The 13,053-nt window shown below is 51.5% G+C and overlaps 1 protein-coding gene across 1 annotated transcript in view; it reads left to right on the top strand.

Annotated features, from left to right (window-relative positions):
- The first annotated feature begins 8,248 nt into the window (after positions 1-8,248).
- Myo15a (myosin XVA) overlaps positions 8,249-13,053 on the top strand; it is a 55,279-nt gene continuing 50,474 nt past the window's right edge. Inside the window, exon 1 of the mRNA XM_041664678.1 lies at positions 8,249-11,815. Within this exon, the coding sequence (XP_041520612.1) occupies positions 8,249-11,815 (3,567 nt within the window). The remainder of the gene's footprint in view (positions 11,816-13,053) is intronic.

Raw genomic sequence — 13,053 nt, 5'->3', positions numbered from 1 at the left:
GCAACCAAGTCTGGCCTGCTCTGTTCTTCCAGGGTAGGTGGGAAAGGTTGGAAGCTGGGTTGGGGACAGTTCTGACTTGATTCTGGCTTGATTCCTGGACCAGCTATATGTTTATATGTCAGGTGTTCCCGTCTGCCCTGTCCTGGGCTGGGTGGCTCTAGCCATTCTGGAAGCGAAAGAAATACCCACCTGTGTACACCTAGAATAGGGTGACATGACAGCCTTTTGAACGGGACCCCCCCCCAAGCGTCCCCAAGGTTACTGACCTATGTCACCAGGGAATGTCAACTACCCTGATCCCTTCCTCTAGCTGTCATTCGGCCATCCTTCAACAGAAAGCCGGCTCATCGGGCCTCCTAGGGAATGACATGTCCCCTCACTGCCCGGGTACCTCCTTCCTTGTCTCCCTTGCCTTGCAGTCCCAATGGAAATACCTCCCTGATACTCTACATCCACCTGCACCCCCGTCCAGGGTAGAGGAGCCTGTGGTCAGGGCTCACAAATGATGGGTGGGTGGATGGTGGATAGATAGATAGATAGATAGATAGATAATGTCTTAGCTAGGGTTACTATAACAAAATGCCACTGCGAAAGTTCTCTCAAAATCCTCGAGACCCAAGGCCCAGGTCAGAGTAAGTGGGGCTGCTTTGCTCAGGCTTCTCCTAGCTTCCAAGGGCTCCTGCTTGCTGTGCTCCCAAGTGTCCTTTACCCTGTGTCCCTTCACCCAGAAGGTTAAGTGCCCAAGCTTTGTTTCCTTTTGTCCACCTCCCTTCTGTGACTTTCCCAGGCACAGTTCCCTCACCCAGCAGTGTCTCCACCAAATAGCTCCTGGTGCCATATGTTGTGAAAGGAATTCAATACAGGCTCCACACAGCTGGCTGCAGCTCTGTCTCCTCTCCTGTCTTTTCTCCCTCATTGTTCTCAGGGAATCAGGTCTGCAATCTCACAAATAAAAATAATTTAAAGCAGGCCAGGTGGTGGTGGCACGTGCCTTTAATCCCAGCACTCTGGCAGATCTCTGAGTTCAAGGTCAGCTTGATCTACAGAGCCAATTCCAGGACAGCCAGGGCTACACAGAGAAACCCTGTCTCAAAAAGAAAAAAGACTTGGGAGAAAGTTGAGGATCATTTGACTAGAGTTTGAGAGCATGCAGCTGGGACCCTGCAAGTGCTGAGGGGAAAAACAAAGTCACGGTTTGAGTTACAACTAAAGCAGGTGTGCTGTACGGCAAAAGTCCGTAAGCAGCTGCATGAATGGATGGTCGAGCAGGCTTAGGAGTTTGGCTGGCACCCAAACAGATAAAAGAAAAAGCTACATTTTCTGTGTCTGTGTGCATGCAGTATTTTTGCATTTGTTTGCACCCATGCATGTGGATCACAGGCTGATTGGAGTCTTCTTCTATCTCCACCTTATTTCTTGAGACATGGCCCTCTACTGAACCTGGAGCTCACTGTTTCGTTTAGAATGACTGGCCAGCAAGCTGCAGGAATGACCCACCTGTTTCTGCTTCCCAAACCCTACAACTTAGTTTAAAGACATATGCCACTGTGCCCTGCCTCTATGTGGGTGCTGAAGATCCCCAACTTAGGTCCTTATGGTTGCAGAGCAACCATTTATCCACTGAGCCATCTCTCCAACCCCAAAAGTTAAACACTTAAAAAAAAATTTAACCAGGCAGTGGTGGCACAGGTCTTTAATCCCAGCACTACAGCACTAGGGAGACAGAAGCAGTCATATCCAAGTTCAAGGATAGCCTGGTCTAGAGTAAGTTCCAGAACAACCAAGGCTACACAGAGAAACCCTGTCTCAAAAAAAATTGTATTTTTAATTGTGTGTACATGAGTGAAGGTGCCCACAGAAGCTGAAGGTGTCACATTCCTCCTGGTGCTTGAGTTACAGCAGCTGTGAGCTGTCATGTGGGGTCTGGGTCCTCTTCGAGAGCAGTATGCACTTTTAACCACTGAGCCATCTCTCCAGCCCTAAGTTGATCAGGTGGCCTTAGTAGTAAGGATCCGGGGCCAGCAAGATGGCTCAGCAGGTATAGTGTCCATTGCCAAGCCTGATAGCCTACGTTCTAGCCTCGGGTCCCACACGGTGGAAGGAGAAAACCGACTTTAGTTGAAGCTGTCTTCTGACCTCCACACGCACACACAATAAATAAAAAAATAAAAGTTTGAAACAATTCTGTCACCAATCCCATCACAGAAGGGCTTTTGGGCTATCTATGCACTAAGAGATAATCATTATCCCATGTCTGCAGGAAGATCACCTTTCCTGAGGGATGGTTTCCTGTCCAATGATTGACAGCCTCCTTTGGATTGACTCTGTTTGTTGTTTTGTTTTGTTTTCCAGACAGGGTTTCTCTGTCTCTGTAGCCCTGGAGCCTGTCCTGGAACTCACTCTACAGACCAGGCTGGCCTTGAACTCACAGAGATCTGCCTTCCCAGAGCTGGGATTAAAAATGTGCTCCACCATTGCCTGGCTGGGTTGACTCTTCAGGGAGGTATCAACAGTAGGTTTGGAGAGCAGTTTAGACTGCTGTGGGTGTTTTGAAGGGAAGGCAGAGGGAGAAAGTCTTATACGGCCCATTTTTACTGTGTAGCTAAGGGTGACCTTAAACATCTGGTCCTCCTGCGGCCACCTCCCTGTTATAGGCGAATACTGAGCTCCACTGGGTGCCTGCTGGGGTTTCCAGATTCTCGTGTCCTATAACAGTGTGGATGGGGACATGAGGGAAGTGGTAGAGGAAGAAATGGTTCTTCAGTAAAGCACTTGCCAGGGAAGGAGTGGGCTAGAGAGGGTGGAGGGGTCAGCAGCTCAGTGGAGCCTGCGCCGCACAGACTGGGACTTAAAGGTCCTTTGTAAGGTATGCTCACTGCACTTGTGATACAGGTTGGCCTTGACAGGGAGTGTTTCCAGGCTGGTGTCTTAATGTGGATTTTTTCTTTTACTTCATGCTTTGCCCTATTTTCCTGCCATAACCATCCTCTGGGAGCCATGGTCCTCTTCTGGCCTCTCTGGCATGACCATGGTAAGTTGGCAAAACATTCATACATATAAAAAGACTCTTTAAAAAGAAAAATAAAGATGACAAGGAAAGGAGAAGAGAAACAGTTTGGATCCAGTGCCACTAATGCTCCTGCCACACCTCATCATGTGTCGGGTGGGATGTGACTCCCTCCTCGGTCACCCCAGTACGCAAGTTTTTAAAAATTAGGAACAGGATGAATAGATGGTTTTGCAGTAAAGAGCACTGGCTGCTCTTTCAGAGGACCTGAGTTCAATTCTCCGAATCTACATGGCAGCTCACAACTGTCTGTAATTCTAGTTCCAGGGGATCTAATGCCCTCTTCTGGCCTCTACAGTAGACACCAGACACCCATATAGTGTGCATACACACATGCAGGCAAAACACCCACACATATAAAATTAAAGTAAATAAGTAAATCTTTTTTAAAAAATATGTATTTATTATGCATACAATATTCTGTTTGTGTGTATGCCTGAAGGCCAGAAGAGGACACCAGACCCCATTACAGATGGTTGTGAGCCACGATGTGGTTGCTGGGAATTGAACTCGGGACCTTTGGAAGAGCAGGCAATGCTCTTAACCTCTGAGCCATCTTTCCGGCCCCCAATAAGTAAATCTTTAAAAGTAGAGCTAAAATCATAAGCCTTGGGTGGGGGACATGACTCCACTGAAGTCAAGTTCAATCTCCAGCACCGCACAAGAGCTGGGTGCGGGGTCACATTTGCCTGTACTCCTATTGCCTGAGAGGTAGAAGAGGATCAGAAGTTCAAAGTCATCCTCGGTTATATAATTCGAGGCCAGCCTGGGCTACATGAGACCCTATATCAGAAAGAAAAACCATGCGAGGGAAAAAAGAAGGGAGGTGGAAAGAAAGATAAATCTTACCTTCTGGCTGGTGCCTCACTAACGGCCATAGGTGAGTGCCAGGGCCCAGTGGGCATCCACTGATAGTCCAGGCTCTTGTGTCCTGGGATGAGAAACATGACAGAGAGAGCAGCCATCAAAATGGCCCAACAAGGGGGCTGGAGAGATGGCTCAGAGGTTAAGAGCATTGCCTGCTCTTCCAAAGGTCCTGAGTTCAATTCCCAGCAACCTCATGGTGGCTCACAACCATCTGTAATGGGGTCTGGTGCCCTCTGCTGGCCTGCAGGCATACACACAGACAGAATATTGTATACGTAATAAATAAATAAATAGTTTAAAAAAAAGAATAAAATGGCCCAACAAGTAGAAGTCCTTCCCACCCAAGCCCAATGACCTGGAACCCACATAAACGTGGAAGGAGGGAATCGGCTCCACTACTCTCAACTTCCACACACATGCTATGACATGTCCGCGCATACACAATTTATTTTGAAACAGGGTCTGAACCCCTGGCTGTTCTGGGACTCTCTCTGTAGACCATCCTGGCCTCAAACTCACCTCCCTAGTGGTGAGACTAAAGGCATTCACACAACACCCAACAATTTTTAAACTTTATCTCATAGTCAGGGGGAGCCCATGAAGACCAGAAAGGAGGGAGGAACATCGGCTCCCTTGCAGCTGGAGTTATGTGTTTGTGAGCTGCCTGATGTGTATTCTTGGATCTGAACTGCCATGCTCTGATAGGGCAGTAGTAAGTCCTTAACCACCATCTCTTCAGCCCCCATTCCCCACCCCACCACATCACACAGACATATAAAAAATTAACAAGTTGGACCGGGACACATGGATAATAATGGGTGAAAAGACAGGTTAGTAGGAAAGAAAATACTCCCAAGAGAGGAAGTGGGCCAGCATCAGTTAAAACTCGATGGCATGCTGCCCCTAAGGCCTCTGTATGGTGCTTGACTGTTTCCGTGCATGTGCAATCTTAACAGTAAGGAATTTTCAGCCTTGTTTGTTATTGTTGCTAAGGTTTATTTTCTGTTGCTGTTGCAGAGGCAGGTGGATTACTGTAGTTCAAGGCCAGCCTGGTCTACATAGCAAGTTCCGGCTAACCGGGACTACACAGTGAGACTCTGACTCAAAATAAAATTTAATTTTTCTTTATGTGTCTGTGTGTAAGCATGCATGTGTCTAAAGGGGTCAGGATTGGACATCCGGCTCCCTAGAACTTGAGTTACAAGTCGTTGTGAGTTACCCGACACGTGTACAAAGAACTCAGTTCCCCTGATGAGCTGAACCTTGGTTTCTTTAATATGATAGGTTTCCCCTCTTCTCTGCTCTCCTGCCACTTCTCACTGAGACTACCCATGTACCATCCCTGATTCTATGCAGTGACAGGGTCACAGCTCAGGACTTTACACACAACGACAGTCACTCAAGGAACCAGACTGTACCCAGGCCACAGATATAACTCTTTTGATCATAAATAATGCTATTTTATTTTTTTAAATATTTATTTATTTATTATGTATACAATATTCTGTCTGTGTATATGCCAGAAGAGGGCACCAGATCTCATTACAGATGGTTGTGAGCCACCATGTGGTTGCTGGGAATTGAACTCAGGACCTTTGGAAGAGCAGGCAATGCCCTTAACCGCTGAGCCATCTCTCCAGCCCAATGCTATTTTATTTTATGTGTGTGGCTATTTTGCCTGCATTTATGTGTATAGCACGTGAGTCCCTGGTGCCCACTGTGGTTAGGAGAGGGGTTGGATCCCCTGAAACTGCAGCTAAGGATGACAGTCTTGTGGGTGCTGAGAACCTGGGGTCCTCTGCAAGAGTAACAAATGCTCTTAACTTCTGAGCCATCTCTCCAACTCCCTAACAGTCAATTTTTTTTTCATATATTCGTTTTTAATCTTGCAAAAGATCATTAATCACTCATTTATAATAGTCCTTCCCATGGGCATACACATCTGCTTTGGAAGTCATTATCTATAAAAAGTTTTAGAAATTCATCAAAAATGTAAATATACTGTCAGCAACACCCCAGAAGAGAATATTTCATTTCTAAGAAGTCAAATATATTAGCTAAACTTCAAAAATTCACAAGATTAGTCATGCTGTCAAACACAAATTGTAGCTTCATTTGTTGCAGGGCAAATACTTAAATTATTATTTTTTTATTATTTATTTATTTATTAAAGATTTCTGCCTCCTCCCCGCCACCGCTTCCCATTTCCCTCCCCCTCCCCCAATCAAGTCCTCCTCCCTCTTCAGCCCAAAGAGCAATCAGGGTTCCCTGCCCTGTGGGAAGTCCAAGGACCACCCACCTCCATTCAGGTCTAGTAAGGTGAGCATCCAAACTGCCTAGGCTCCCACAAAGCCAGTACGTGCAGTAGGATCAAAAACCCATTGCCATTGTTCTTGAGTTCTCAGTAGTCCTCACTGTCCGCTATGTTCAGCGAGTCCGGTTTTATCCCATGCTTTTTCAGACCCAGGCCAGCTGGCCTTACTGAGTTCCCAATAGAACATCTCCATTGTCTCAGTGTGTGCGTGCACCCCTCGCGGTCCTGAGTTCCTTGTTCATGCTCTCTCTCCTTCTGCTTCTGATTTGGACCTTGAGATTTCAACAGTCAAATTTTTAAAAAAAAGAATTAAAATTTTGGGCAGGGCATGCTGGCACACACCTTTAATCCCAGCATTCAGGAGGCAGAGGTGGGTGGATCTTTGTGTTCGAGGCTACCCTTGTCTACATAGAAAGGCCTTGCCTCAAAAAAACTAAGTCAATAATAAATAAATAAATAAATAAATAAATAAATATTTTAAATCTAGGCACTGGAAATGTAACTCGGTTGAAAAGTGGACGCAAAAGAATCAGAAGTTCAGGGCTACATAGGGAATTCAAAGTCTAGGCTAGAAAGTTTGTCTCAAAAGTAAGTAAATCATCCCAGCACTCAGCAGCCAGAGGCAGGAGGATTGCAGTGAGTTCAAGGCCAGTCTGATCTACAGAGAGTTCCAGGATAGCCAGAATTACATACATGACCTACCACCATGCCCGGCACTTGTCATGTTTTATTAGGGAGAAATAGCTTTCCCTCAATGGGCCTCAACAACGGCTGACTATCGTACCTGTCTCTCTTTCATACGGTGCTTTAACTCTTAAGAAGGGGAGTTGTGACGCCTCCCCCCTCCATTTACATAGCATTTTAAGTTCTAATAAAGACAATTATGATATTGTACCTCCTAAAAATGACTCAGGGAAATAGGACATAGGGTTCAAAACTGGTGTGTGTGTGTGGGAGGGTGGGATTCCATTCTTACGGTCCCCAAGCCTCCTGAGTCTAACTAGCTACCCGACATTCACCCTCCATGTTCTCCTCGTCCCCTCCTTCCTTCTCCTCCAGACTTTATGAATCCCTGTGGATCAGATCCAGGGCAGGAATGAGCCTCTTGATCCACATCACCGATAGCATGGATCTCAGTGATAAGGAACCACCAAGAGGCACCTCCTGCCTCTTAAACCACCCAGCAGTACTGTTAGGTCTTTACTTCTTCCTGGTGACAGAAGCAGGGCATAACCTGTCACTCACATTCTACAGAAAAGGAAGTCACACCAGAGAGGGCAAGGGGCTTTCCCGAGGCTACATAGTCAATGGCAGTGTTGGGGAGCTGGGCCATGCTTCATGTTTGTTCCTCAGTGCCCTGCCCCTCCCCATGACCTGCAGAGATGCTCCCCCAAGCTCTGCTTTATGAGGCTGCAGCCAGGCCCTCCCCCCACCCCCATGCATTATTCAGCTCCCCGGAGTTGGCCAGCTCCCGTTACACCAGCCACAGCCCCTGGACACCTGCTTCTTACTTCCAGTTCCCCTCCAAGGTGATGTGGTGGGTTGTGAGTATCCTATCCTGGCCTCAGGAGACCTCTTTCCACTTTGAGCCCATGCAGGGGCTCTAGGGCAAATAATGTCCCCTCTGGAGATTAATGTCCCCCTCTGTTAAACAGCCATTCTCTTTGGAGTTTCGCCAGCTAGGACACATGAGGGCTTGGACAGAGTCAGCAAGTTGTTGTCATGGTGACTGTAAAGCCAGGCCCCAGTACAGGCCTCCCAGTCTACCCCCACTAGAAAACAACACCCAGGCACTTTCCACCTCCTCTCAAAGGTGAAACCCAAGGCTAGTCTAGAGGATGAATTATGGATCCTCCCTCTCCGTGCCACCCAGCCAGTCCCAGCTGCTCAGACGCTGAGGAGACTCAGGTCCAGTCACAAGCAAGAAGACCTAGCTGGTCTCCAAGCAGTGCCTCCAAGTTCCTGAATTTGTGACACCTACCCCAAGCCCATCAGACACAATGGCGAAAGAGGAAGATGAAGAGAAGAAAGCCAAGAAAGGAAAGAAGGGCAAGAAGGCCCCAGAGCCGGAGAAACCCAAACGGAGCCTGAAGGGCACATCTCGGCTGTTCATGGGCTTCCGAGACCGCACACCCAAGATCTCCAAAAAGGGTCAGTTCCGGAGTGCATCGGCCTTCTTCTGGGGCCTCCACACTGGCCCGCAGAAGACCAAACGCAAGAAGAAGGCCCGTACTGTACTCAAGTCAACATCCAAGCTCATGACACAGATGCGTGTGGGCAAGAAGAAGCGGGCGATGAAGGGAAAGAAGCCCTCGTTCATGGTGATTCGCTTCCCCGGACGGCGTGGCTATGGCCGTCTGAAGCCTCGTGCTCAGTCGCTCAGCAAGGCGTCCACAGCTATTAATTGGCTGACCAAGAAGTTCCTCCTCAAGAAGGCGGAGGAGTCAGGCAGTGAGCAGGCCACACTGGACGCCTGGCTCCAGCGCTCAAGCTCTCGAGTGGGCTCGCGTAAGCTGCCCTTCCCGTCTGGTGCTGAGATCCTGCGGCATGGAGGCCGGCTCCGCAGGTTCCCCCGCAGCCACAGCATCTACTCCTCTGGGGAGCCTGTGGGCTTCCTGCCCTTTGAGGACGAAGCCCCATTCCGGCATGCAGGCTCCCGCAAGTCATTGTATGGGCTCGAGGGCTTCCAGGACCTGGGTGAATATTATGACTACCACCGTGAGGGCGACGACTACTACGACCAGCGGTCGCTACACCACTATGAGGAACAGGAGCCCTATTTGTCTGGATTCGGTGCATATAGCCCAGCCTGGCCACCCTATGACGACTACGGGTACCCACCCGGAGATCAGTACAACTACTATCATCCAGACTACTATGGTGACACCCTCTACCCCGGCTATGGATATGGCTATGGCTATGATGATTTTGAGCCCCCATATGCGCCCCCATCAGGGTATTCATCTCCTTACAGCTACCATGACAGCTTTGAAGATAGCGGTTACCCGTACAGCTACTACCTGGATCCCTATGCGCCTCCCCACATGATATATCCACCCTATGACTTTCCATATGACGCGCCTTATGACATACCCTACTTTGATCCCTATGGGGTTCCCTATGCTGAAGGCGTCTATGGTGGTGGGGCTGAGGCCATCTACCCCCCTGGGGCGCCCTATGTATATCCAGAAGAGCCAACTCTTATGTACCCCTGGGTGCCACCACCCATATTGTCGCCCCACAACCCATATGCCCACCCTATGGATGACATTGCAGAGCTGGAGGAGCCTGAAGAAGTGGGTGGAGAACGGCAGAGCACCTCCTTCCGCCTTCCCAGCTCCGCCTTCTTTGAGCAGCAAGGAATGGATAAGCCAGCCAGATCCAAGCTGTCCCTCATCCGGAAGTTCCGCCTCTTCCCCCGCCCTCAAGTGAAGCTGTTTGGGAAGGAGAAGCTAGAGGTGCCCCTGCCACCCTCTCTAGACATCCCTTTGCCTTTAGGGGATGCAGAGGGGGAGGAAGAAGAGGAGGAGATGCCTCCAGTGCCCACGATGCCCTACACCCATCCTTACTGGAGCTTCCTCACACCCCGCCAGCGAAACCTGCAGCGTGCCCTCTCAGCCTTCCGTGCCCGCCAAGGCCTAGGCTTTGCCCCTGAGTTTGGCCATCCAGCACCACGCCCAGCCACCTCACTGGCACGATTCCTCAAAAAGACACTGTCAGAAAAGAAGCCCATCCCACGGCTCAGGGGCAGCCAGAAGGCCCGAGGGGGGCAGCCCGCAGTCAGAGAGGCAGCCTACAAACGCTTCGGCTACAAGCTGGCAGGCATGGACCCTGATCGGCCCAACACACCCATTGTGCTGAGACGGTGTCAGCCACAAGCTCGAAACAACAACAACTCCCACGGCCCACCCTCACCCAGGCCCACACCACGGAACCTCACCCATTGGAGTGCCCTCATCTCCCCTCCAGTGCCTGGGCCATCTCCGAGCCCTGGTCTACCACCTGCTCCACCCTTCTCTCCAACCCTGTCTAGGCCTTCAAGACTAGCTTCACCCTACAGCTCACCCTATGGCTCCCTCCGCCAGCATCCACCACCCTGGGCTGCCCCAGCTCATGTGCCCTATACACCCCAGGCAAACTGGTGGGGCTTTGCTGAGCCCCCTCCTTTAAGTCCAGAGGGTGCCCCTGACCTTCTGGCCTTTCCTGTACCCCGGCCCACTTTCCGAGCTTCCCGCAGTCGAGGGGCAGCTTTTGGCTTCCCCAGGTCTTCCCTTATAGGGTCAAGGAGAAGGCCCAATTTGCCCTCACCCCAACCCTCTTTGAGGAGTCTGCCAGGCCAGGGCTACCACTCACCTTTGGGGCCCTTGTCTCCTCAGTTATCCCTCCGAAGGGGCCCCTTCCGGCCACCCTTCCCACCCCCTCCACGAAGGCCACAGTCACTTCGGGAGAACTTCTCACTGCACCGAGCTTCTGGGCGCCTACGCCCACCCTGCTCACCAGTCCTAGGTTCTCCCCGACCACCCTCACCTCCCCCACTCATGAACCACGGCCCCCGGCACCGATCCCTCAACCTGCCCTCACGCCTTCCGCGGACCTGGCGGCGCCTCAGCGAACCACCTACCCGAGCTGTGAAGCCATGGGTACACAGACCTTACCACCCGCCACCCAGTGCTGTACCCTGGGCCACAGGATCTTTGGAGCACCAAGAGAACCAGCATGAACCAGAGGACTCAGAGACACCCTGGACAGTGCCCCCGTTGGCCCCCAGCTGGGATGTAGACATGCCTTCTACACAGCGCCCACCTTCTCCATGGCCAGAAGGTGTAGGCAGTCTTAGAGGCTTCTCCAGGGCTTCTCCCGTCCCGGAAACCTTGCATGAGCACATGAGCCCTGCATGTGAACCACAGCCTGAGAACCAAGCCTCCAATTTAACTGGTATCTTCCTGGGCCAACACCGTGATCCTGGGCCTGGGCAGCTCACGGAGTCAGCCAGCCCAATCTTAGAGGATCCTGAAGAAACCGTCACCCCAGGGGATCCTCAGCCACCAGCTGAGCCTGAGACCCTGAACCCAACACCTCCCATCAAAAATGTTTGCTCAGAGAGGAAGGATTTACGCCTTAGCCGCTCATACCCACTGGTCACAGATAAGCAGGCAAGGGCTACGTGGCCATTATGGCGCCGCTGGAAGACGCTGTCCAGAACCCCTGCTCCCTTGGCCCCCACCAGAGCCCCAGGGCCCTTGCTCAAGGCAGGAGAGAAGCCTCAGGCTGAGCCTGGGCGGTTCGCCGTTGTCATGCCTCAAGTGCGAGGGCTGAACTCCTTCCAGCGAAAAGGGTCTGCTCCCCTGCAGCCTCCAGAGCATCCAGACCAAGACCCAGAGCATGGCCCAGCACCCAAAGCCTGTAGTCTACGCTGGTCCCGCCTCTGGTCACCAACAGATGCTCGCTATCCCTGGCCACAAGTTCAGACCCACTCTTTTCAATCCCACCTTCTGGGCCATAGAGGTGACTTCCTGTCCCACAGTGGCCCCTGGAAAAAGGCTGGCCCCCAAAGCTGGCAGAACAAGGTATGGAGGCACAAGTCAGTGAGGGTGGGATTGAGAGTTCTGGCTAGGAACCAGGACAGGAGGTAGCCTGAGGAGTTGTGGGCAGTGCTGGCAAGTGACTGGACCTGTGTCTCCCTTCTGAAGGTGGGGAGAACTGCCTGGACCTTGCAGGGCATCTGGGGGTTGGACAAAGGAGTGCCCAGCATAGGCAGGTCCTGGGTGAAAGGACTAGATGAGGGTAGAGATACAGGATCCTACTTTCTGACTGTCCCATTGCAGAGTAGGGAAACTGTGTCCCAGAAGCCAGGAGTCTGTGGGGTATAGGCAGGCAGCCTGTCCCAGGGAGCCCTAGTTCATGACTGGCTGCCACATACATGGTGGAAGGTGATCTGGATGCTAGGTGGCCCTTGGAGGAGGTAGGTGATCACTCAAGCCTCCCTGGGGACACCCAGGAAGGGTGGGGCAAGAAGTGATAGGCGGTACTTCTTCACCTCTGCAGACGTGCCCACAGGCAGGCAGCAAGCTGGCCTAGCCATGACCACCGGGGCAGCCTGGCTGCTAGGGGGACCCTGGCCCCGACGACGGGTGCCCCGTGCTGTGTGGGCTGCAGCATTGCGGGAGCGGGGCACAGGGTGCCCAGGGGTGAGGGGCAAGGATGCCTGGGCCCTCCTCACTCTGGAATACGTGAGTGGCTGAATTATTCAGGGTCTGTGGCCGCTGGCAAGCACGTGAGCAGATGGGTGGGCTGGAGGCCAGGGTGGGAGGGTTGATACTTGTCGCGCCCTACTTAACAGCAGAGTGAGGGCCAGCAGCATGCAGGCCCTCCCGTATCTGCTTTCCTTGCCTAGGGAGGGTGCAGCTGGTATGGGAAAGGGTCAAGGTTGCATATGTGGATACTCGCAGTGACACAGAACCTTGCAGGTCCACGTACCTGAATGTGGATGAGTGAATACCAGGGACAAGCAAGGAGAAGTGGTGTGTGTCAAGTCTGAGCAGACATGGCATCCGTGGAGATGTGGGCTCTCAGCCCACCCTTTGAGTGTGTGCATACATGTGTACATATGGATGGGCACTGTGGAGATCCTTCAGCCCCAAGCTGACATCAGGACTCCCACTCTCAAGATCCTCAAGGTCGAGGACCCTAGCTGCTGCCCACAGGTGCATTCCAAGTGGATGTTGAGAATACCTCTATGAGAGTGTGCCTCAATCAAACACGTGGGCCTGTGCATAGCCACAGCATGCTGGAAGACCGCAGACAT

Source organism: Microtus oregoni, unplaced genomic scaffold (genome assembly GCF_018167655.1).
Source record: "Microtus oregoni isolate MIOR12 unplaced genomic scaffold, Mior012 000015F_ref0000493, whole genome shotgun sequence".
NCBI classification, from domain to species: domain Eukaryota; kingdom Metazoa; phylum Chordata; class Mammalia; order Rodentia; family Cricetidae; genus Microtus; species Microtus oregoni.
Note: the sequence above shows the minus strand (reverse complement) of the source record. Positions and strands in the feature narration are given on the sequence as shown.